The sequence below is a fragment of the Melanerpes formicivorus genome, unplaced genomic scaffold (genome assembly GCF_026170545.1).
Source record: "Melanerpes formicivorus ecotype bairdi unplaced genomic scaffold, bMelFor1.0.p_v2 SCAF_35, whole genome shotgun sequence".
NCBI lineage: Eukaryota > Metazoa > Chordata > Aves > Piciformes > Picidae > Melanerpes > Melanerpes formicivorus.
The window spans coordinates 3449792-3471862 of record NW_027142387.1 but is presented as its reverse complement, the minus strand read 5'-3'; the positions used below and the strand labels follow the sequence as shown (position 1 = coordinate 3471862).

General features: G+C 42.2%; 1 protein-coding gene across 5 annotated transcripts in view; it reads right to left on the bottom strand.

The window, feature by feature from the left end:
* Positions 1-12186: 12186 nt before the first annotated feature.
* Positions 12187-22071, bottom strand: part of AMPH (amphiphysin) — a 120201-nt gene continuing 110316 nt past the window's right edge. For all 5 annotated transcript variants that reach the window (XM_068156863.1, XM_068156864.1, XM_068156865.1 and 2 more), the window contains 4 exons: positions 19676-19825; positions 18278-18538; positions 16384-16485; positions 12187-13404 (listed from right to left, as the gene is read on the bottom strand). In XM_068156863.1, coding sequence (XP_068012964.1) covers positions 13297-13404; positions 16384-16485; positions 18278-18538; positions 19676-19825 — 621 coding nt within the window. In that variant the 3' untranslated portion in view covers positions 12187-13296. The remainder of the gene's footprint in view (positions 13405-16383; positions 16486-18277; positions 18539-19675; positions 19826-22071) is intronic.

Sequence of the window (22071 nt, the reverse complement as noted above, 5' to 3'; positions counted from 1 at the left end):
AGTCTCTGAATTTTCAGCTGAGTTCAGCGCCTGTGGTTTAGAGTACAAAGTGCCTTTTTGTGCAGCTCATCTCTAATGCTGTGATGCCGTGGTAAAGCCAGTATGCACAGTAGTAAGTGCCAGAGTCCTTGGGGGTTAAATTATATATTGTGAGATCACAGAGGGGCTGAGATGGATCTCTCCGACCTTGAAATTTCCCTTCATCTCTACTGTCATCAATAACTGTATTCTGTTTCCAGATGTAGAGTATCCTCTTCGGTGGCTCTCCAGGGAGCTGCCTGTACAAGTGCAGGACAGTGTCCTCACTTAATTGACAGGTCAGGCTGGCAGAGCTGCCTGGCGCCCGTGTAAGAAATGCTGGGGTCTGCTCTGGTGCTGCCTCTGTGTCTCCACCTGGGAAAAGAAGTGGAAAAATTATGTGAGGGGCAGGAAGTGCTGGTGTTTGGAGCCGGACTGTATTCTCTGTGCAGGGATGGGAGAGGGGGAAAAAGGCTTACAGGACCAAAGTGAAATTGCAATCAGGCCTGGAAGTAGCAACATGCTGCCCATGCAGGTGGAACCTAGATATTTGAAACAAGAACATAATAAAGTCCTTCAGGTGGAGAAAGCATCAAATGACTGGGAGGAGGAAATGACTCATTCAGCACATTCATTGGTTGTTCTTCAATGTGCTATTGTTGATGAGGTTAAATTTACCAAACAGCTAAACCACAGCAGTAACATTGCAGGAAGCTGCTCCAGAGATAGGCAGGAAGGGAGACACACATGTTTCCGTGTGATGGCAATGGAAAGGATTCCTCTCTTCCCAGTAAATACCTATGGGAAAGTCTGTTTAGTTTTCTGTCAGGTCAGCTTGAGGAGCATAAGAAGGAGAAATGACTTAAGGACCAGCAGGCACTACAAAGTGATGAGGAAGAGAGAGCTATAAGAGGCTTCTAGTTGAAGGGAGGGAGGTGTAAGGAAAAGGTTGCTCATCACAGCAGCACTCTGTCCTACTTCAGGAATCTGAAGGCAAAAATCTCTTTCAGTTTTATGACTTATCTGTTAGGCAAGTGGCAGCTTCCCTAGAATCATTCTTTGATTGTAGAATCTGATTTGCAAAACTCTGTCCACATAATCTGAAGGGTCTGAGAGCTGCTGTCTGTCAGGGATATAGCCCATGGCTGAGGATTTCAGGTCTGCAATGGACACGTCAGGTGAGATACTCTGAGAATCAAATGAAGATTTTTGGGCTGTTTTGGAATTTGTAGGGACCAAAGTGAAAAGGAAGACAAAGTTAAAATATGAAGGAGGATAAGTAAAATCCCCTGGTCATCTCTCCTTTTATATTCATATAAGGTTTGCAAAAGAAAATGCAGAAATCATGGACATGGGTTCCTTTGCTTCCTCCAAGGATTCTGAGAGAAGAGACTTTTCACAGCTAACACTTGTTCCAACACAGAGACAGGCTGTGTTCACTGTCAGGCAAGTGCCTGTGGTAAAAGGAAGTCTTTATTTACAGGGGAATGTTGCAGATATTTTCCCTGCAGTGACTGGATGCCACAGGTATGTGCAAGCATTGGAACCACACTGCTTGTTAATGTCACCTACTGAAGAGTTGTCGCAAGACACTGTTGCTTTTTTACCCTGCTGCAGAAATTCCTGAGGGAGGGGTGCTATAAGGAAGTCTCTGAATTTTCAGCAGAGTTCAAAGAGTCTTTTTGTACGGCTGATCTTTGCCTGACTAATACTGTGATGTCGTGAGAAGGCCAACATGCACAGAAGTAAGTGCCAGAGTCCTGCGGGGTTAAATGATTTATCATGAGACGGTAACGAGGCTCAGATGGATGTTTCAGAATCTGAAATTTTGTTTTATATTGATTGTCATCAAAAAACGTGTTCCTCAAGAAGTAGAGTATCCTCTTTGGTGGCTCTCCAGGGAGCTGCCTGTACCAGTGTAGGATATGTTCCTTGCCTATTTTACAGGCCATACTGGCGGAGTCACCCCGTACCTTCCTAAGAAGATTTGGGCTCTGCTGTGGTGCTGCCTGTGCATCTCCACCTGGAAGAAGAAGTGGAAAAATTATGTGAGGGGCAGAAAGTGCTGGTGTTTGGAGCCTGGACTGTGCTCTCTGTGCAGGGTTGGTAAAGGGGAGAGCAAGAAAAGGCTTACGGGGCCAAAGTGAAATTGCAAGCAGGCTCTGAAGAAGCAGCATGCTGCTGATGGGGCTTGAAGCTGGCAATGAAATAAGAAATAGAGACATAAACTTTATAAAGTCCTTGAGGTGGAGCAAACATTAAGTGACTGGGAGGAGGAAATGACTCATTCAGCACATTCATTGGTTATTCTTCAATGTGCCATCATGAAGGGGTTAAACTTACCAACAAGCTAAACCACAGTGGTGAAAGCACAGAAAGCACCTAAAATACTCAGTCTTAGGTAGTTTTTCTTCATCTGTCTATTTACTCCGTTCTTCTCAGACTTGGCTGCTGAGCACACACATAGAAACTCAAGTTGTTCGATGTGGCCCTTCCCAAGGCTGTTTTCCTCTGCTCAAACACACCAAAGCTGTCCCAGAAGCATGTTTCACCAGCCTTTCCTAGAATGCAGTGCCTGCTTTGGTAGCACAAATGGGATCAATCATAGTGAACTAGCTTCTCATATTCTTACTTCAAGTCTCTCCAAAACATCTGGTCAGTTTCATTCCTAGATGTGGTTTGTCTCTAAGAAGTCCTTCTAGGGCAGCACTCCAGCTTCTCATGTCCAGATCTTCTGACAACAGTGTTCTGCCAGCGGTGAGGTTGTTGGGCACATACTTTGTGCAAGTGCCTTCCTTCTTTAATGATGGAATTGTAACATGAAACAGGAAAAAATACAGCTGGAGCCTCCTTGGCAAGGGTCTGTGGCTATGCCAGAGGAAGCATGCATGTGCCCCAGCCAGCTGTTTGTTCTCTGCTTTTAATTGTATTTTCCTTCTTTTCAAAGTCCTGACAAGTGCCATGCAAAGACTTCACGACAAAACATCCCTTGGCCAGCACCCACCATACTCCTCCCTGTGACAGATTTCTATTTATATGACTCAAAAGAGATAATCCATGCTAGATTTATTTGGGTCTTTGTCAATACACAACTCACCACTAATAGAGAAAGTTCATATTTGTCTATTTTCTCTGTGATAGATACACGAATTTGTGTCATGTCCTTTAGTGTAGACATAGGTAGACTGAAATAAAAAAATAAAAAACCCAGAGTTTACTGACTTGAAGTCTCTGTCTTTATTATTAGTCCATGTGAGTGTGAAAGCCAGAGAGGAAGGTATCTTGCAAGGCCAAACTAAAGCTGCAAGGAGAACCTGCAGGCAAAGGTGTTTTCAGAGAAGTCGTCTGGGCCTGTAGAAACTTTGGTAATGAGCCTTGGATGGAGGATGGACTGCCAACAAGGACAGGGAGTTGCATACTTGAGCTGCGTGAAATGCTCAAATGGACATGGAGTTGTGAACACTTTGGACATCAAAGGGAAATTTCACTGCAGCTCTGCTCCTGGCTGTTTAGATGAGAAGTGCTGCATCACTGTTTCCTATGTTTCCTGCTGCAGTTTGCAGCTTTCTCTTGCAAACAATCTTCACAATCCTTTCTTGGGCCCATTCTTTTCCATTTTTTTCCTGTAAGAAAGGCTAAGGGATGTTATAAGTAGTCATTGTCATGATAACCATTAAGATAAGGGTGACCAGTGGTGAGTATTACCAATATCTCCATTGTGGCACTGGGGGCTGGACTAGATGATCTTTTGAGGTCCCTTTCAGCCCCTAACATTCTGTGATTCTGTGTGCTCAGTTTAAATTCTCCAAGGCTAGACCTACATCACAAACCCTGCTCCTGTGCTCCCTGCCTGACATAATTTCATCTTTGTGAGCTCAGACTGTATTCAGGAAAGTATCTACATCCTTCATGCTGGTTTGTGCTGCAGTGTAATTCAGCTGTGATATTGTGACCCACCAGAGTGCTCCCTTGCCCAAGCACAGAGCATTACACCAGCAACTGTAGCACAATGTGTTTCACTGCTGTTCTGGCTGTACCTTACTTCTACAGACATACTGAACACATCATTGTTGGGATGTTTTTAGAGGCAGGAAGGTGCAGTTGTGGTTCTTTGCATTTGAGAGCCAGTCTGGCTTTTAGTGTACAGGCATCTGTCAGTTCAGGCTCACTGTGTCTGCCGTAGTTCCCTGGTATGACCAGCAGGCACAGTAGTAGGTACCCTCATCATTGGAGTTGACATTCTTGACTGATAAAATGTAGACATTGGTACCTTGCTTCTCAGAAGAATATTTATACCTGAGGGAATCATCATCATAAGAAATTTGATCTGATATAATATACAGGATCCGTTTGGGAGGTTTGGAAGGTAATTGTTGGTACCAATGTATATAGAAGTACAGGTAGAAAGATAAGCCCTCAACTATACACTCAATCCGTGCAGTTGTAGATTGCTTTCTGGTAAGAGAATCTTGATTCTGTATCAGAAGCCCTCGTTCTTGTCCATCTAGAAAAAAGGAAAGAAAACAGAACAAGTCCTCTTAGTCTGCTGTTCATATACACACATAAATAGAAGCTGCCTTCTGCCCCTGCCCCATGCTGTGCCGTGGTGCTGAGAGGAACCTACAAGACCAGGGTGCAGCCAAAGCCAGGAACAGAAGCAGCAGCATTGTGAAGCTCTCAGCAGCAGCGTCTACCTCTGGGAGGAAGGTGACAGCTCTGAGGAAAGGAAATTACTCTCTTGGGCGTCATGTGGAGAGGTGGGTGATGTAGAGATAAAGCAGCCTGATGAGCCCCACTTAACATTAGAAGTTGGATTGTAGCTTTTACAGGAGCTTTACAAACGCAGCTTCTCTTTCTCTTTCTCATGCACACATGCACAACTAGTTTAAGTTGTTCACAAATTTTGTTGCCTGAAGGAAATTTTACAACTGTTTTTTTTTCTTTTTTTTATTGTGCATTCAAAAAATGGGTACATTTTATCTGCAGTCCTGCATGGTGCTTCAAGTTTATTTTTACTTATATTTTCCTGTTCTGCCACACAAATGACGTAACAGAATTTATTCCAAAGATCTATTTTAAAAGCTAGTGGGAGTGAAAAGATTTTTCTTTCATTTAGCTAGACCACACGGCTCTCCCACCAACCCGCTAGCAATCCAACCAGACCCAAGAGAATAGACTTTCAATTGATAAAGTGAAATAACAGCTGGCAGTGCACCTGTACAGGCAGCTTTTTGTTCAGGCTCACTGTGGTCTGCTACTTCTGTGGTACAGCCAGAAGGCACAGTAGTAGGTGCCTTCATCATTGGAGTTGACATCCTTGACTGATAAAATGTAGACATTGGTACCTTGCTTCTCAGAAGAATATTTGTACCTGAGTGACTCATCATCATAAGAAGGTTGACCTGATCCCATATACAGGATCCGTTTGGGAGGTTGGGAAGGTAATTGCTGGTACCAATGTATATAAAAGTATCTGCTGTCAGTTGCACCCTCGACTATACACTCAATTCGTGCTGTTGTGGATTTCCTTTTGGTATGAGAAGCTTGATTCTGTATCAGCACTTGTGCTTGTCCATCTAGGAAGGAGAGAAAAGAGAACAAGTCCTCTTAATCTGCTGTTCACACACACATAAGTACAAGCTGCCTTCTGCCACTGCCCCGTGCTGTGCCACGGTGCTGAGAAGAACCTACGAGACCAAGCTGCAGCCAGGGCCAAGAGCAGAAGCAGTAGCATCGTGAGGGCTCTCAGCAGTAGCGTCTGCCTCTGGGAGGAAGGTGACAGCTCTGAGGAAATGACTCTCTTGGGCGTTATGTGGAGAGGTGGGTGATGTAGAGATAAAGCAGCCTGATGAACCCCACTTAACATTAGAAGTTGGATTGTAGTTTTTACAGGAGCTTTACAAACTCAGTTTCTCTTTCTCATGCACACACACACACAACTACTTTAAGTCTTTCACAAAGTAATTTTTTAGCCTGAAGTAAATTCTACAACTGTTTTTTTTTTCTTTTTTTCTGTGCATTCAAAAAATGACTATGTCACATCTGCAGTCCTGAGTGGTGCTCCAAGTGTTTTTTTCACTCAGTATGTTCTGCCTCACAAATGATGTAACAGAATTTATTCCAAAGATATATTTGAAAAGGTAGTGGGATTTTTTTCTCTTTCTTTTTATCTAGTACATGCTACTCTGCCATGACACCACTGGCAATCCAACCAGGCCTATGATAATATACTTTCAGTTGGTAAAATGATACTGTGATACTGTGAAATACCAGCTCTGCTGGTGATGGTGCAGGGCAATGCGAGCTCTAGCTCAGCAGTGTCTTTGGCATCTGCCTGCCTGTGCAGTGTGTCTGATTCAAGGTTGATGGGGAAAGCAGGGTGGGGGTGTTCCTACCCATTTTCAAACACTTCAGGTTTGTGCAGGTCCACTATGGCTTTCTTCTGCTGTGCATCCCACTTAGCACAGTACTAGGTAACAGCATCTTGCAGTTACTTTGCTCACTGTCAGGGTTCAGAGAGATTTAGTGGGGTCCTGCTCAATACTAAATTTCCCCTCCTCAGACTTGTTTTCAACAAAGAGCCTGGAGGACATGTAGGCAATGCATGTGGCAGCTCCCTTGGGCCTCTTTCGACACCAGTGAATGAAAACATTGTTAAAATCAGGGTCAGAGATGCAGCAGTTGATTAGCACTGTTTTGCTTTCTGGCTTGGTAATGGATATGGAGTTTGCTGCAAGACTTGTGCAGAACTGCCTGTGTGAAAGAGAGAGGAAAATTAGAGGCATGAAACTGAGATAAGAAAGTATTCCCTTTGCCATGGGAGGACGTGTAGGCATCAGGGTGAGCAGGCCACCTATGAGAAAAAAACAGCTGCCAGGATGACAGCACTCAGCAACCACATTGTCACTGCTCTCCTTGTGGCTTCCTGAAAAAGAAAAGAGTTGGGGTCAGACTCAAGTGGTGGTGAAGCAGATTTGAGTGGCAGAAAACAAGCCAGTGAGGCTGTGCCATCTGTGGATGTACACCAGCCATTTCCTTGGAGTAACAAAAAAGCAAAGAACAAAACCCCCAACCCAAATCTCTCATTTTAAGAAGGTTCTCTACTGAGACAAACAAAGGTGTGGGGGTTTTGTGTGTGGGGGGTGTGTTGTTGTTTTGGGTTGTTGTGTTTTTTTTTTTGGTTAGGGTGTTTTGTTTTGTTGTTGGTTGTTTTTTTCCCTCAGAGAATTTGCTTGGATTCCTGTCTTAATAACAAGATAGTCAGAAAGGAAGGCCCACTGAAATTGGAAATGATGTTTGTGGCTTGATGAGTGGGATAAAAATCAAACTTTTCTGAGCTTGTTTTGTAAAACTACAAAAAGCTTCAAGACCAACAGCAGTGCTCTCCTGGCCCAGGATTAATCCCAGAGCTATCCAGGACTTTGACCACTCACTCCATGTAAGATGTAGAGGCAGCACAGCCTGAAAAAAGAAGATGGGCTGCTCCAGTGTAGATTTTTTGTCTACCCTTCGAGTCTTGCTGGAAGGTTTAGATAAACAGTGTAAAGCTGGAGATGGAGTTCTTTGCAATTCAACATCTGAAAAATATCCATACTCTGACTCAAATAAACTTTTTCTCTTTAAATCTTTTCTTTCTAAAAGTAATTCCCAACAAAGAACTTAATGCTTTGTTCAGAAAAATCTCAGACTGTATAGCCCTGAGCAACCTGAGAAGCACTGGCTTTCTCTTTCCTCACAAGTGCTGGCTAAAAAGAATATTCAGGAAAGGACTCCTTTCCTGTGACTCTTCAGTGCTTCACACACTTCAGGTGTTGTAGGAAGCAATAGCAAATCTTTCCTTTTGTGACCCAGAAGAGTAACTGAACTTAATGTAAGTAGTCCTTACTGGTATAGCAAATTCAGGCCGTCAATCAAGACAGTGTTCTGATGCTGAGCTGTAGTCCTCTGTTTCCCTTTGGAGATGCATGTGAGGTGTCCATGCCCATGGCAGGGGGATTGGAACTAGATGATCCTTGAGGTCTCTTCCAACTCTAGCAATTCTATAATTCTATGATGGCTGTTCCATTGTGGAGACTGATAAACCTAGATTGCCATAGAAACAATATTAAAAATAGTCCTACATGGAGAACAAGATGGACTACAGGATCTGACAGGTGCTTTAAAATTTCACTTCTAGCTCTAGAAATGTTTGATGCAGTGTCATAGAGAATGCTGGAAGTGTGTATTTAATCACCATATTTCTGTAAATAGCTCTTGTTTGTACTTTACTTTATCTGATAAGCAAACCACAGCTTAGCAGTACCTCCCAGCTGCTTATCAGCTCTGTGGTGTAACCTCACTCAGCAGCCCAGGAAGGAAGAGTCAACAGCCTAGGATGGAATGACAAGGTGCTCAAAAGGATATTTCTCACTGATACTCCCATTCAGTCACTCTAGAGTAGCTGCAGCAGACAGTACTGCACAGGTCCTAGGATGGCTGGCTCCTTGGAAATCACAGGCACAATTCAGTCTCTCTTGCCCAGTCTCTCCTTTTCAAATGGTTTGAAAAAGAGTCTAAAATGAAGGGTTTTTTTCCTATAAGGGTCTCCCAGCATTTACTGTGCCCTTACATCTGGAAGCCATTTTTTTCTTCATCCCTCTGAACTTTGCATTCATAAAGTTGGAAACTGTCATGGGAAATGCAAAATCAGCAATTTCATCCAAAATGCCCTCCTGTTCTTTAGTCATTTGCTTCTCCTTTCCTTGTTCTCTCCTTCTTGGACACCTCTAGTCTATTAGGCACTTTTTGCCTGTTGCTCTCTCATATCTAGATAAATAGACTGGAATGTCTCTACACAACAGGCATACAGTATTGTGTGGATGTTTCTTCTGCAAACATCACAGTCATAGTAAAGGACAGAAAGTTAAGGGAATGGCTGTGGGTGTAGTCCCATGCAGCACAGGGGTACCTTCTGCTGACTTGATTCTCTGGCTCACACATCGGCAGCATGCAGGTGTGTTCGTATGTGCAGAAAAAATTCCTCACTGAAAGGGTTGTCAAGCAATGCAGCAGGCTGTCCAGAGTAGTGGTGGAGTCACCATTCCTGAAAGTATTCAAAAGATGTGGAAATGTGCTGATGTGGTGTAGTGGTGGGCTTGGAAGTGCTGGGTTAACAGATGGGCTTGATAATCTAAAAAATCTTTTCCAACCTCATGATTCTGTAATTCTTTGATATTTCTTATTGAGGATACCTGTGTCCCAATTAATATCAGACACAGAAAGGGTGTGAGGGCAGTGGGTCCCAGGTGATGTTTTGTACCAGTGAATGTAGGGAACTGTTACCCTCCAGTTACTTTGCAGATACATTTGACAATGTCCATGAAGAGTGGCTGGGTTGTGATGGAGACTGGCTTCTGGTCCAGGCAGAGCAAGAATTCCCCATGCCTGGAGATGTCGCCAAGCCATCAAAACATAGGCACCCCACCCACTAGGAAGAAGGACTGAACTTTAGTCCCCGCTTCTGCTGGCAAAGGCACATTGTGCTGCACAATGTGAGGAGGGGGAGAAATGCAAAACCTTATCTCCATTGTGTGTGTGTTGCATTGCACACATCTCTCAGCCATCACACAGAAGAATCAAGTCTTCTGTCCACCAGTTATCTGTGAAGTGCCATTTGAGCTTGGGACACTGCAGATATTAAACCATGTAATGAAGCTTGAGGACAGATGAAAGTGTGATACAAAAATCGAGAGAGTCTGACACTATTAAGAATGAATAATACACAGAACTACAAGAGACAAGGGTTCCAAGAAGCCTGTATTTTTTTCTAGTCTTGCTACGGCTCCTCAGAAAAGTTCAAACCTCTCAGAAAAAGGGCAAACTCAAACGGTAGGAATACTATGAATCTGTGTGCTATTTTGCAGACCTATATTGAGCAGGCAGTATAGAAAAATGGTGGAATGTTTTACTTACTGATTGTATCCCTACCTCCTTTACTGTCTTGAGGACTCCATTCAGGGGAGAGCTGGTTCACTGCAGTATTTTTGTAGCCTCAAGCCACTGTCAGGAAACTAGGTTTGAGCACTCCAGCATTAAAAGATGGCAAACACTCATTTCTCAGTGCTGTTTTGGATGGAAGTCAAACTCTGCAGCACTAACACCAAGAACCTCAAACTAAGAGGGTTTTCAGTCACCCTAGTGAAACCAGGACAAACCACGGGTAGGATGAACAGAGAGAGATGGAGACAGGAGGAGACGCAAGAAAATTACAAGAGAAACTGACTTTACAAGGTCAAAGTAGCGTGACGAAGCTAGAAAATGAAGACTAAATGAAGACTTTTTTGGGTTAAAATGTTTTCCTGTAGTTAATAATTTAGCTACTCATTTAAATACAGGTATAGATTTATTTTAAAGAGAGGCAGCACATAAAATTTTTTTTTCCTCTTAAAGCAACACTGTCTCTTTGAATTGAATCAGCTGAGTGACTTGTTACTTGGTAGAGATTCACCAAACATGAATTCTAATATGTACAAGGTGCTGTCTAATATGTGTATGTTGCTGTCAGGACTTACCAAGTGCAGCCTGATAATGTATTTTTCTCTCTTTGTGTGCACATTGAAGCAGCCAGTTAATGTTTGCATAAAACTGGGTTTATTTCTGTTATTGCACTGAATTTGACCTGTGTCCTCACAGTTATGAGCCAACTTCAGATTATATGAGATATTAATGAAGCAAACCTAGCTGAAGACTGATCCAAGCAACTAATTTCGCAAATGCAAGTTCTAGCATCTACCACCCTCTGCTGGATATGAAGGAGTAGAACCTCAGGCAGATATTTTTGAGCATGGTTGGATGCTAAGAATTCCTGCATATTGGAAGCACAAACCAATGGGAAATTATAAAACTCAGTATTGCTGATAAACACATGGTGACCTGAACAGGCAGGGAGGCTGGGTGGAGATTAGCTTGCTGCCATGGTACCTGGGACAATGAAGGGGCAAGACAGAGGTCCACCATCTAGCTCTTCCATTTATCACTCTCAAGTCTGTGACCAGAGGAGTCACACCAAAAATAAAAACTCTTTGGTGCAACTGAAAAATGAACAACAGTTGGACCCCCAGGAATGATGGCTTGACCACATTCCCACCCCCCCTATTCTTTACAATAGTAGGTAATGAGGTGTAAGTATTACCCCAATTTCATATCTCATTTGGAGGGAAACAAGAATTCAATGCAAATAAAGGGATTTGTCCTCCTCATCTGTATATGCATTTGGCAAATGGATAAACCGTGCTATCTGTGCACTGTGCTAACTGTGCATTGCTTCTGCTGAATGCAGCTGGACCTCCAGCAGACAGGCTGTTTGTGCATCTGGTGTCAGGCCCAGAGTCATGGCAATCATTGACATACTTATTAACAGATAAGTCTGGACACTCCTAGCCCCTCTAATCTCTGAGAACTGGCTGGGAACAGGCTAGGAGATACCTGGTGATTCTCAGCATTTATACAGCCTTTAAAACACCTATAGGCTTAAAATGCAGACTTTGGAATCCCTGCCAATGGCTACAGACAATTCCACTTTCATTTTTACCTGCACAAGACTGTGGGAGTTAGAGCACCCCGTCTGTTAGGCAGTGTCTGTCAGGTTCAGCCACTGAGAGAGGGAAACTGGATGACCTTCCCATTTAGTGATTTTTGTCTTACTTTGCACAGCATATTCTTCAAGATTACATGGTTTTTAAATCATTAACACACAGCCAGATTCTTCCTTGTACTCAGCTTAATGCATTTCAATTAAAAAACTTAAACAGAGGATTTGGCTTGCTTATGAGTAATTAACTGAAATAAATGAAGTATAGGGAACCCTGGGTTACATTTACCTTCTCTGTTGTAGCATGCACCTCGGAAACGCAGTAATTCAAGTATATAGCTCCTTTGGTGCTTGTGGACAGATACTAGATGGCAGTCAGAGTCTGGAAGAGAAGCTACCAGGAGATGTGCTGAGCTGGGGTTCACACCTTTAGGAGCTCTGGCAATGACTAGGGTTGAGAGCAAGGACTTAGATGGTGCTTCTGCAATGCTGTGTTTCTTCGGAAAAAGAGGTGTCAAATTAAGATTAGAGTCTCTCATACAACATGGAAACTTCAATGATACAAAACTTCAAAAGCACCACAGATGAAACAGCTTCTTTGGATCAAAGGTTTATTTTTAATGACACAGCACTGGAAAACATAAGTTACAGATGACTTTTTGATACAGGATACATTATATATCTTATTTTAAAAGGATCTTGTGAAGGTACGATGCATAAATACATATAGTGAAAATATATTGTTTATTTCCTCTCAGAGATTAATTTGGTTTATTCATTTTTTATTATTTATTTATTCAGCCAATTAAATGAATAGAAAAAGTATAGATTAGCATCATAACAGCTTCCCCTCTAGATTATCTCATTGTAACTACTGCAGCTGGAAGAGGAGACCGAGCCATGCCTTCTCCATGGTTTAGCAGCTTTGAACATGATGTTACTCATCATCTCAGAATGAAAATCTCACATTACAAACACAGATACTGTATCATGTTTTGGCAATGGAGCAGCTAGTTTTGCTCTGGAACAAAACCATTTCCTGTAATGCCAGACAGTGAAAGAGCAATGCATGTACTGATGACACTACACAGCCAAAGAACTACGATGAAGTCATGAAAAATGCATATATAGCCATATGCACTTATATACACACATACAGGTTCTTGTGTGTATATATATTATGCATGTCCAAAAATAACACTGAAAAAACGTTGCAGCAGTTTATTTGTGGGTTTTTTTGTTGTTTGTTTTCATTTTTGTTATCAACACATGAAACATAATAGTTTGACCTCATTACTACAGGATAACTAATTAAATCTTCTGCAGTGCAACTCAATACAATACACTTAGTGCAGAGAAGTTAAGATTTTGGTATTGAGGAGGCTAATTTCAGATTTCATGGGAAAGGACCAAATACAGGATCACCATAGCTCTGACAAAGCACAAACAAACCCGTTGCCACGTACATGGGAACAAATAAGAACATTTCCTTTTTAATTTTTTTGCTTGTTTTTCACGTTCTGCTTCAGAAATCGCTAGCTTAACAGTTTGCATTCATGCTCATTTTGATATGTTTCAACAAGCTTTGTCTGGCACCAGTCTGTAAACCATTAACAGCTTAAACTACAAAAAGGTGGGCTCCTGTGTTTCAAAGAGGTTAAAAACCTACTGACTGAGCTTCGTACCACGTCCTCCTGCCTGATGGAGAACTACTCCAGACGGCGTGTGAAGTTCTCTGGGAAAAGTCCTTTGTAACTATCTGCATCTCTGTACTGAAGCCACTCCGATTCCTTAATGCCTGTCAACCAGCCAGCCTCCTGCAAGGAAAAAGACAAGAGTCTTTTAAACTTCAAGTCTCCCCCGCTTCCTTGCTATGATCTTCAGACCTGAAGACTTTTCAGTCACATGGCTAAACGATTTGGTGCTTTGGTTAAAAAGCAGCCTCTCATTTTGCACAGACCATTTTCTCTGTTCTGTTTGACTGTGAACATATTGCATGGCCTTTATCCCATCTAACCCACAGCTGAACTCCAAAGCAGAGAAGCAGTCTTCCAGAATTATATCAGATCTGCATTTTTGCCAATCTCTGTTGAGACTTCTGCAAAGTTGCCACAATATTGGCAAACTTGCATAGTGAGAGCATAGCAGTGGGCCAGAAGCTTTATACATTACCACAGATAGGGGAAAATTACTTTTCAATCTGAATTTTCCCCTTGAGAGTTCTTTTATCTCATTCACGTATTAGCAGTCAGAAGAAATAACAGTTCTTGCAGTCTATGGAGTTACTATCTCTAGAAACTCAAACATAGTTAATATGCAGTTATTTTTCTAAAAAAATCCTGGGTAGCTAAACCAGAAGTTGACATGCAAAAGTGCAGACCTTTATTAGAATAAACCTTTATTAGAATAAACCAAACCAGGTTGGAAGAGACCTTCAAGATCATCGTGTCCAACCCATCAACCAATCCAACCCACCCAAACAGCTAACCCATGGCACCAAGTACCCCATCAAGTCTCCTCCTGAACACCTTCAATGACGGCGACTCCACCACCTCCCCGGGCAGCCCATTCCAATGGGCAATCACTCTTTCTGTATAGAACTTCTTCCTAACATCCAACCTGAACCTCCCCTGGCGCAGCCTGAGACTGTGTCCTCTTGTTCTGGTACTGGGTGCCTGGGAGAAGAGACCATCATCCGCCTGTCTACAACCTCCCTTCAGGTAGTTGTAGAGAGTGATAAGGTCACCCCTGAGTCTCCTCTTCTCCAGGCTGAGCAACCCCAGCTCCCTCAGTCTTTCCTCATAGACAAACCACTATCAGTTAAGGCAATGAGAAGAAAGATTTCTTAATGGAAAGTGTTGGGTCTTTTCTAAGTATGATTGGTTTTACCTGGAATTAAATCAATTTGGTGTGTTTTAAAAAAAAGTCAGCTTATTCTCATCTCATTGAGTAACCCTGTGCTGTGCTCCTTTTAAGAACAGGAGCCAGAGCAAAGGCAAGACAAACAGAATTCCTAATGCTGCCATATTATCATTGCACAAAGATTACAGAAAGAGTTTGAACAGATCCTGGCATACCCCACCAAGTCAGGCTGATGTTACCAGCTATATTAGAACTATGGTTTTAGAGAGGTCAGTTTCAAAAGAGAATAAAGGATAACAAAGATTAAAACAAACCTCTCTATAAACCAACAGAGTACCTGTTGAAAGACAAAAAGATTGAGCTTTACAGTGATGTTAAACATGAAGGGCAAATATGTACTGAGTAATAAAGATATGACCAGAATGCTTTCAGGAACATGAATACATAAAGGTTTATTTTCTCCATCATTGCACACAATTTACTCCAATTAATGCTAATGGAAAGTCTATGCACACCACTAGAGAATAATATACTTCATGGATTCACCAAGTGAAGATTAAGTCTATTTAACACCGAACATCCTTAAAACAGCAGATGGAAGACAAAGGGCAGATTTTGGGATCTTTACAGCAGTGTCCTACTCTGCAAATACTGATACTGAAATTTGTTGAACTGCCCATGAAGTAAGATGTAACATAACTGAGTAAGGATAACAGAATCTATCCCTATAAAAAGATCAAAGTGCTCTGCTGAAAGACAAATATTTTATTCTGAAACAGATTAAACAAACAAACAAAACCCAAACAAAACCCACAAACAAACTCAAAACCCAGTTACTTCTACCTTGGACAGCATCATCTATCAAAACAGTTTCAAATACAGTCCCGAGTACTCATATGTGATTATTATTAGTAGTAGTATTTAGAGCTATTAGTAATTAGAGCTATTAGTATTAATAATTAGAGCTATTTTAAGAAAACACTGTAACAGGCTCCCCAGGGAGATGGTTGAATCTCCATCCCTGGAAGCATTTAAAAGGAGCAGGGATGAGGTGCTGAGGGACGTGGTTTAACACCAGACTTGGTAGAGTTAAATAATGATTGGACATCATCTGTAAGGTCAGATTCTGTGATTCTGTGAAATATTCACCATTCAGAGCAGTGTTCTTAACTATGTGACTAGGCAGGATGCAGTGCCCCACCTCTCAGCCTCCAAATCAGTGGGAGACTTTTCACCAACAGTACTGGTACTAAAAGACACCTGTGAAGTTGCTGGTGCTAAGAGTGTGAAGCACAGTCTGCTCTTTTACAGCAGTGGCCAAAAACCCAACTCACTTCACTGCAATTCAATTTAATATGCAAAACAAAAGTGTTCAAAAATTCACCTGAAACAGATTGTTTAAATAACATTAGATGTCTTAAATTAAATAAACTATCCTTTAATTCATGTTCAGGCTTCCAGAGGGCTTCAGAAGCATGCAGCACACTTAGCAGCATCTCCATAAATTTTGGTTGTAGGACAGCAAAATTTCTGTGCATGAAATGTGTATTATTTCTTCAACTTCTCATGTGAAAGCCAGAGGGATCAAGTAGTGAGTTCCAGTGCAATGTTAAGGCAAGATGACACATAGCAGCATAACGCACAATTTGTAAGTGATCTTCCATATTAAGCCCCTGTGTGTATGTGTGCCTGCACAAAATCCACTGCAAAGCTGCATAAAGAAAATATGCTGAGGTTGGATCCTGCTGGGAATTTAGCTGTGGCCAGCTGTGCCATTTAGTCTCAAATGAAACAAGTACAAAGACAAAATTAAAACCTTTGTGTTCTCTATCAGTAACAACATTTTGAATACACATTCCCATGAACTATCATCTGTGAGAGAAGAGGTGAGGCAAAGAAAAATGTCAACAAAAGAAAGAGACATCTGTGTTTACCTGATCGGCTGTGGTCTCAGAAGGAATTACTAGTACGATGTCTCCTCGTTTTAGGTTAAGCTCATCACTGTTAGCTGCTTCAAAATCATGTAGAACTTCAACCTAAAGAAATCAACACCAGACATATAGGGCATGATATAAACAGGGACATTTTCTCACAACAATTTTATGGTTTAAGTTTTATTAAAACCCAAGAATAACATGTCTTCTTTACACAAACATATGGCCATTGACAGAGAGATTCAGATTGTTAATGCCTACATTGAGTCAAGTCAAAGATTTCTACTCATACCCTTGGAAACAGAGGCAGCTTGAGCAAGGCTTCCTTAGACTACCAGAGGAAACCTTTTCTGCAGTTACAAGATCTCTAGGGCAGATGATAGTGCAACACCCTACAAGTTCTGTCTTTTGGGCAAGGCTTGCCACCCTTATGCCTTCTGCTGAAGGAACTTGCTTTCATTCTCCACTATCATTATTAAATCCTTAGATTTAAGGGGGGGGGTGTCTGGATTTTGAAAAAATGAAATTGGGAAAGACTCCCAAGAGTGAATATTTCAGATTTGCTCATTCTCTTTTTGTGGCCACTGGATATTAGTCTTGCTGTAAACAACCATGAAAGTTTGAGTGGGACATACAGCACTTGTTTTAACAGATGACCAAAGAGAAGAGTAATGGGAATCGTTCTTAATGCTTGCCGTGGAAAGGGCTCCCACTGACTGGCAAGAACTCTCATTTACTGCAAGATGGGTATGCCAAACCCAAAAATCTGTTTTTCAGAGAGGTGATTATTAAAACACTGGCAGGATCAGTAAGTCATTATGAACAGATAATTTAAACTAAATTATTCTACCTCCTTAATTTTCTCAAAGCACAGCCAGTTCCATGGTAACTGCAATAATGAAAGAAAATGACACAAAGAACCAGGTGGCAGGCATAGATTCTGCTTCTCTTTACTTATGCCTGGCCCAAGAGAGCGTGGTGAGAACCGCAAGATGATCTGTGTCAGCATGTCTGAATCAGAGTTGCACAACACTGTTTACCCACACCTTAATGGTATGCTCAAAGTTTGCTGAAAATATTGAGCGATGAGAACAGACCAAGAAGAAAGGCAGACTTAAGGAGTGCTATGGGACTCATTAGTCTGAATTATGTAAATTATAATAGGAAGCATGTAAAGTTCATCCATCCTCAAGGAGCTTTTCTGCTGCTTGCTGATTCTGAAGTGAGAAGCATTATCAAAGAACCTTATGAACCAGGAAACCCTAGGGGTCCTGCCAGCCAAGGAGAGACTTTCTCTTGCGTCTCATTAAACTTTTCTGTTTGATTACCCTAACAGTTTATAACTATAATGTTACTAAAGATACAGAATGACATTTTGGCTTCATTGTTATGAAATGTAGAAGTCCCACAGGTTTCACTGGAAGCAGAACATCCACTATAGATTTTCAGGCCAGAGAAAGGCCATTGTTTAATATTCATAGAGTCACAGAATGGTTTGGGTTGGAAGGGATGTTAAAGATCAAATATGTTGTCAGTACATCAGATACATTGTTAGCATATATTGTGCAGTATTGCTGATGAACGGTGGCAGTGCAGTTTTACCCAATATATTTACTTGCAGTGGTAATTTGCTGAGATAAAAGGGTTCTTGTACTTCAGCATATTTTCTGGCTGCTAAAGCCTATGTGCAGCTGCAACAGCATGCAGAAAATACATCCCAGACTCCATATAAAGCAACAACGTGATGTTAAAGTTGTGTTTGTGTGTGCATGTGTCTGGCTGGTAAACTAAATGCCCTTTGGCTTCATGAAATCATCACACTGCCTGCACCAGCAGACAAATCCACAGAAGCTAGATCTGCAGAAATGTCTATAAGAAGAATGAAGAAGCAGACCTTAAAGAGAAAGCCAGGTGGCATCGCAGAGGCTGTGTCTTCTACTGGAACAGGCTGATCTTGAGAAGGTGCACTCTGAATTTCTTCGGCAAGTTTCTGCTCACTTCCAGCCTGGGAAGCTCCCGTGAGAGATGTGTCAGTGCCCTGAGTGCCTGCTGCAGCATCTTTGGACTCATTCATGATGACTTCATGTTCTTCTCCCTCCCCCTCGTTGTTGGATGCCGGCTCTATTACAACTGAAGGGATGCTGCTGATCTTTTCCTGGGGGCGTGGGGAGGAAAGATAAATAACACAAACAACACAAAAGCATTGCAGTAGTATTTAGCATTTTATTTCAAGCACAAAACCTCAATTATTGGTTTATTGCTCAGGGTGTATAAGGGCATGGGGATTTCTTTCTTCTCCACAGTGGCTTCTTAGGGAGTAATCCCATCTCTGCTTTCTCTGCTCCCCTTAGTTCTCCTATTTCTACTTTCTGTATTACCATGAATCATTGTAGTAAATAATAAAAATGCTCTAAACTTTGGGTGGGTTTGGGCAAAGCCACAAGTTCCAAAAGTTGCTGTCCTCTGTTCATTTGTGAATTCAAGTCAGTAGGTCAAAGGTGATGAAAGAGGGAAATGTGACCTGTTTGACTAGTTAAGATTTCTCCCTATTTACAGCAATTTAACTGGAGCAGAAAGGCTAAGAAGGTAGCATCTGATCAATAATGACATCTAGGACAAAAAGCATTTAATAAAACTTGTTGGAGCATCCAACCTAAAAATTACATGTTCACCAATCCTTTGCCAGACCACCTTATTCAAGTGCACAGAGGAAATATGATGTGCAATGACACAAGGTGGCAACTGGCTGCCCAGCTGCAGGATCTGCTCTAATACCTGTTCCCCAGCTCCTCAGAGGTTGCAGAAGAAAGGCAGCAAGCCAGACACAGACACATAGCTTGACCACCATGATTTACATAAAACAAAGCAATGCTATTGATAGGACTTGGTGCAAGGAGACGAGAAAAATCTGCCTGCTCTTCCAGAAAGCCCTGCTAGGTTGTGTGACAAAGTCTGCCTCTGTAGAGGAGCACAGATGAAATAATGGCAGGAGGGAGAGCCCAGACCTGCACATGTCGCTCCCAGGCCCACAACAGGAGCTATCAGCCCATCAGGTCCCATCTCCACAAGTCTAGTGGAGCACAGGGGCACAAAGGCAGGCACAACCCAAACTTAAGGATTCAGAAGAGGTGATTAACCAATGTGGGTCCCTCCCAGACCTGCTCCAGGAAAGCCTCAAACCTTGCTGCTGGTTGTACCTGGGGAATGCAGCTGCAGCAACCCTGTTTCTGTTGTGTTTCTAAACCGGCCCCTATTCCCCTAACACTCTCTCCCATGTTTCAGCGTGAGTTACCTGAGACACATCAGCTTCCTTTTCTTCTCCCTGAGGTTTGTCACCTTCAGCAACACCCTCTTGCTCAGTGATAGCAGCAATGTCACCAGCTCCTGCTGGCACAGCTACACTGTCTTCAGCTGCCACACCTCCCTCAGTGACAGGTACCACCTACAAAAAAACAGGAGGAAGGGACCTCTCAGGACAGAAGTTTTAGATATCTGCTGGAGAGATCATGGGTCAACATCTGCTCTGTGACCTCCTTGAGTAGTGCCAAACCACAGCCTTGTTTTTACTGGGGTTCTTCCTGATTTGTGGGGGAAAACAGCATATGAGGCAGGCTTGTGGAGAGAAGCTGATTAACACAAGCCCTATGAGGAGAGACTGAGGGAGCTGGGGCTGCTTAGCCTGGAGAGGAGGAGACTCAGGGGTGACCTTATTGCTCTCTACAACTACCTGAAGGGAGGTTGTAAACAGGCAGAGGTTGGTCTCTTCTCCCAGGCAGCCAGCACCAGAACAAGAGGACACAGTCTCAGGCTGCGCCAGGGGAAGTTCAGGCTGGAGGTCAGGAGGAAGTTTTACACGGAGAGAGTGATTGCCCATTGGAATGGGCTGCCTGGGGAGGTGGTGGAGTCGCCGTCACTGGAGGTGTTCAGGAGGAGACTTGACAGGGTGCTTGGTTACATGGGTTAGTTGATTGGGTGGTGTTGGGTGATAGGTTGGACGCGATGATCTTGAAGGTCTCTTCCAACCTGGTTTATTCTATTCTATTCTAACAGGTGTGAGAATGAAACAGGTGTGATTTATGAAACCTTGCTAGGGACCACTTAGCAGAGTCCTTAGGTGTTACTAGTGGAGTAACAGTTTGTCAAAGGTCTCATATTTTTCCTTCTCTTGCCCTCAAGCTGTATTGTGGAAGCAAGCTCACCATATGCTTGGATATATACTTACAGCAGATTCATGTCAAGGGTTGGAAGGTAAATGACAAAACTAATTCTGTAAATCCAATTAATTTTGACACAGAATTTTTAATGTACAGCAGAAAGCACCAGGAAAAAGTTAAAAGCACTGGAGAAAATAGGTTTTCTAGGTACCAGTGTCAAGTTACACTTAGCAAAATTATCTCTGGTCTGCAGTTTGATCTTTCCTCCACAGATGAGGTTAACTCAGATACCCAAACTCAAACTTGAACTACCTGCCATTGTTCATGGGCACTCTTCAGGCATTGTTTTTTTAGCAGTACTTAATGTTCATCACTATTCCTATTCACTGCTATGAATTGATGTGGTAAGAAATTCTTCTGGAGTCCTTAAAGGCACTAAATAGGTGCTTGTAGAAACCACTGGAGCAGCTTTAGCTTAAATTTGAAATGTTGTTGGCAAAGAATATCTTATCATAAAAAGAAGCAAATCCAAATACATAGGCAGATATTGACATCTTCTCCTATGACTTGTAAGACATGCAACCTGACACTCATAGCATTACCAATTTTAGCAGCCTTCACCCAAGAAGTTATTCAAAATGATGAATGTAAAAGCCCTGGAAGAAATTAGTAGGAAAGAGAGGGAACAGAGTGCATATCAGATTGATTATATACCACGGACTTCTAACAGCATGCTGCTGAAATTGATCTTGCTGTCTGTTGTGATTAGGCTCAACACTTCTTTTCTATTTATTGGATTTGTATAGCCTATTTAATTTCTCTAAGGAGGAGAATACTAATTCGCATGAATCAGCTCTCAAGTGCCCTGCAGTGAAAGGGGAAAGCTCTCCCAGCCTGTAGTCATGAGTCACTGAATATACCACAGCTCACAATTGCATAACCATTTTTTCTTGTGTCTTAGAGTACAAAACTAGTGCAAGCTAGATGATTAGAAAAGCTTTTCCAAAAATCCACGTGAGCTAGCACAGAATGAATCTCATGGGCAGCTTCAAAATATTTGATTAGTACAGAAATGGAAAAAAAAAATATTCTACTGAATTTACACCCAGCTAGGGTGAGCTACCTACTTTCAGATAGTTACCTGTATCACCTTACCTCACAGTGAAAGCAAAACTCTCTTTTTCATAGGTCGTCAATTACATTTGACAATCAATATTCCACATTCATAAAGTCATAGAACCATAAAATATTTTGGGTTGGAAGGGACCTTTAAAGGTCATCTGGTCCTACCCTTCCATTGTGAGGAGGGACATCTTCAATGAGATCATGTTGCTCAGAGCCCTATCCAAGCTGACCTCAAGTGTTTCCAGGGATGGGGCATCTACCATCTCTCTGACCAGTCTGTGCCAGTGTTTCACCATCCTCACTGTAAAAATGTCTCTCTCATACCTAGTCTAAATCTCTCCTCCTTTAGTTTAAAATCATCAGCCCTTGTCCTAAAAATATTGTCCCCATCATTCTTATATGCCCCTTA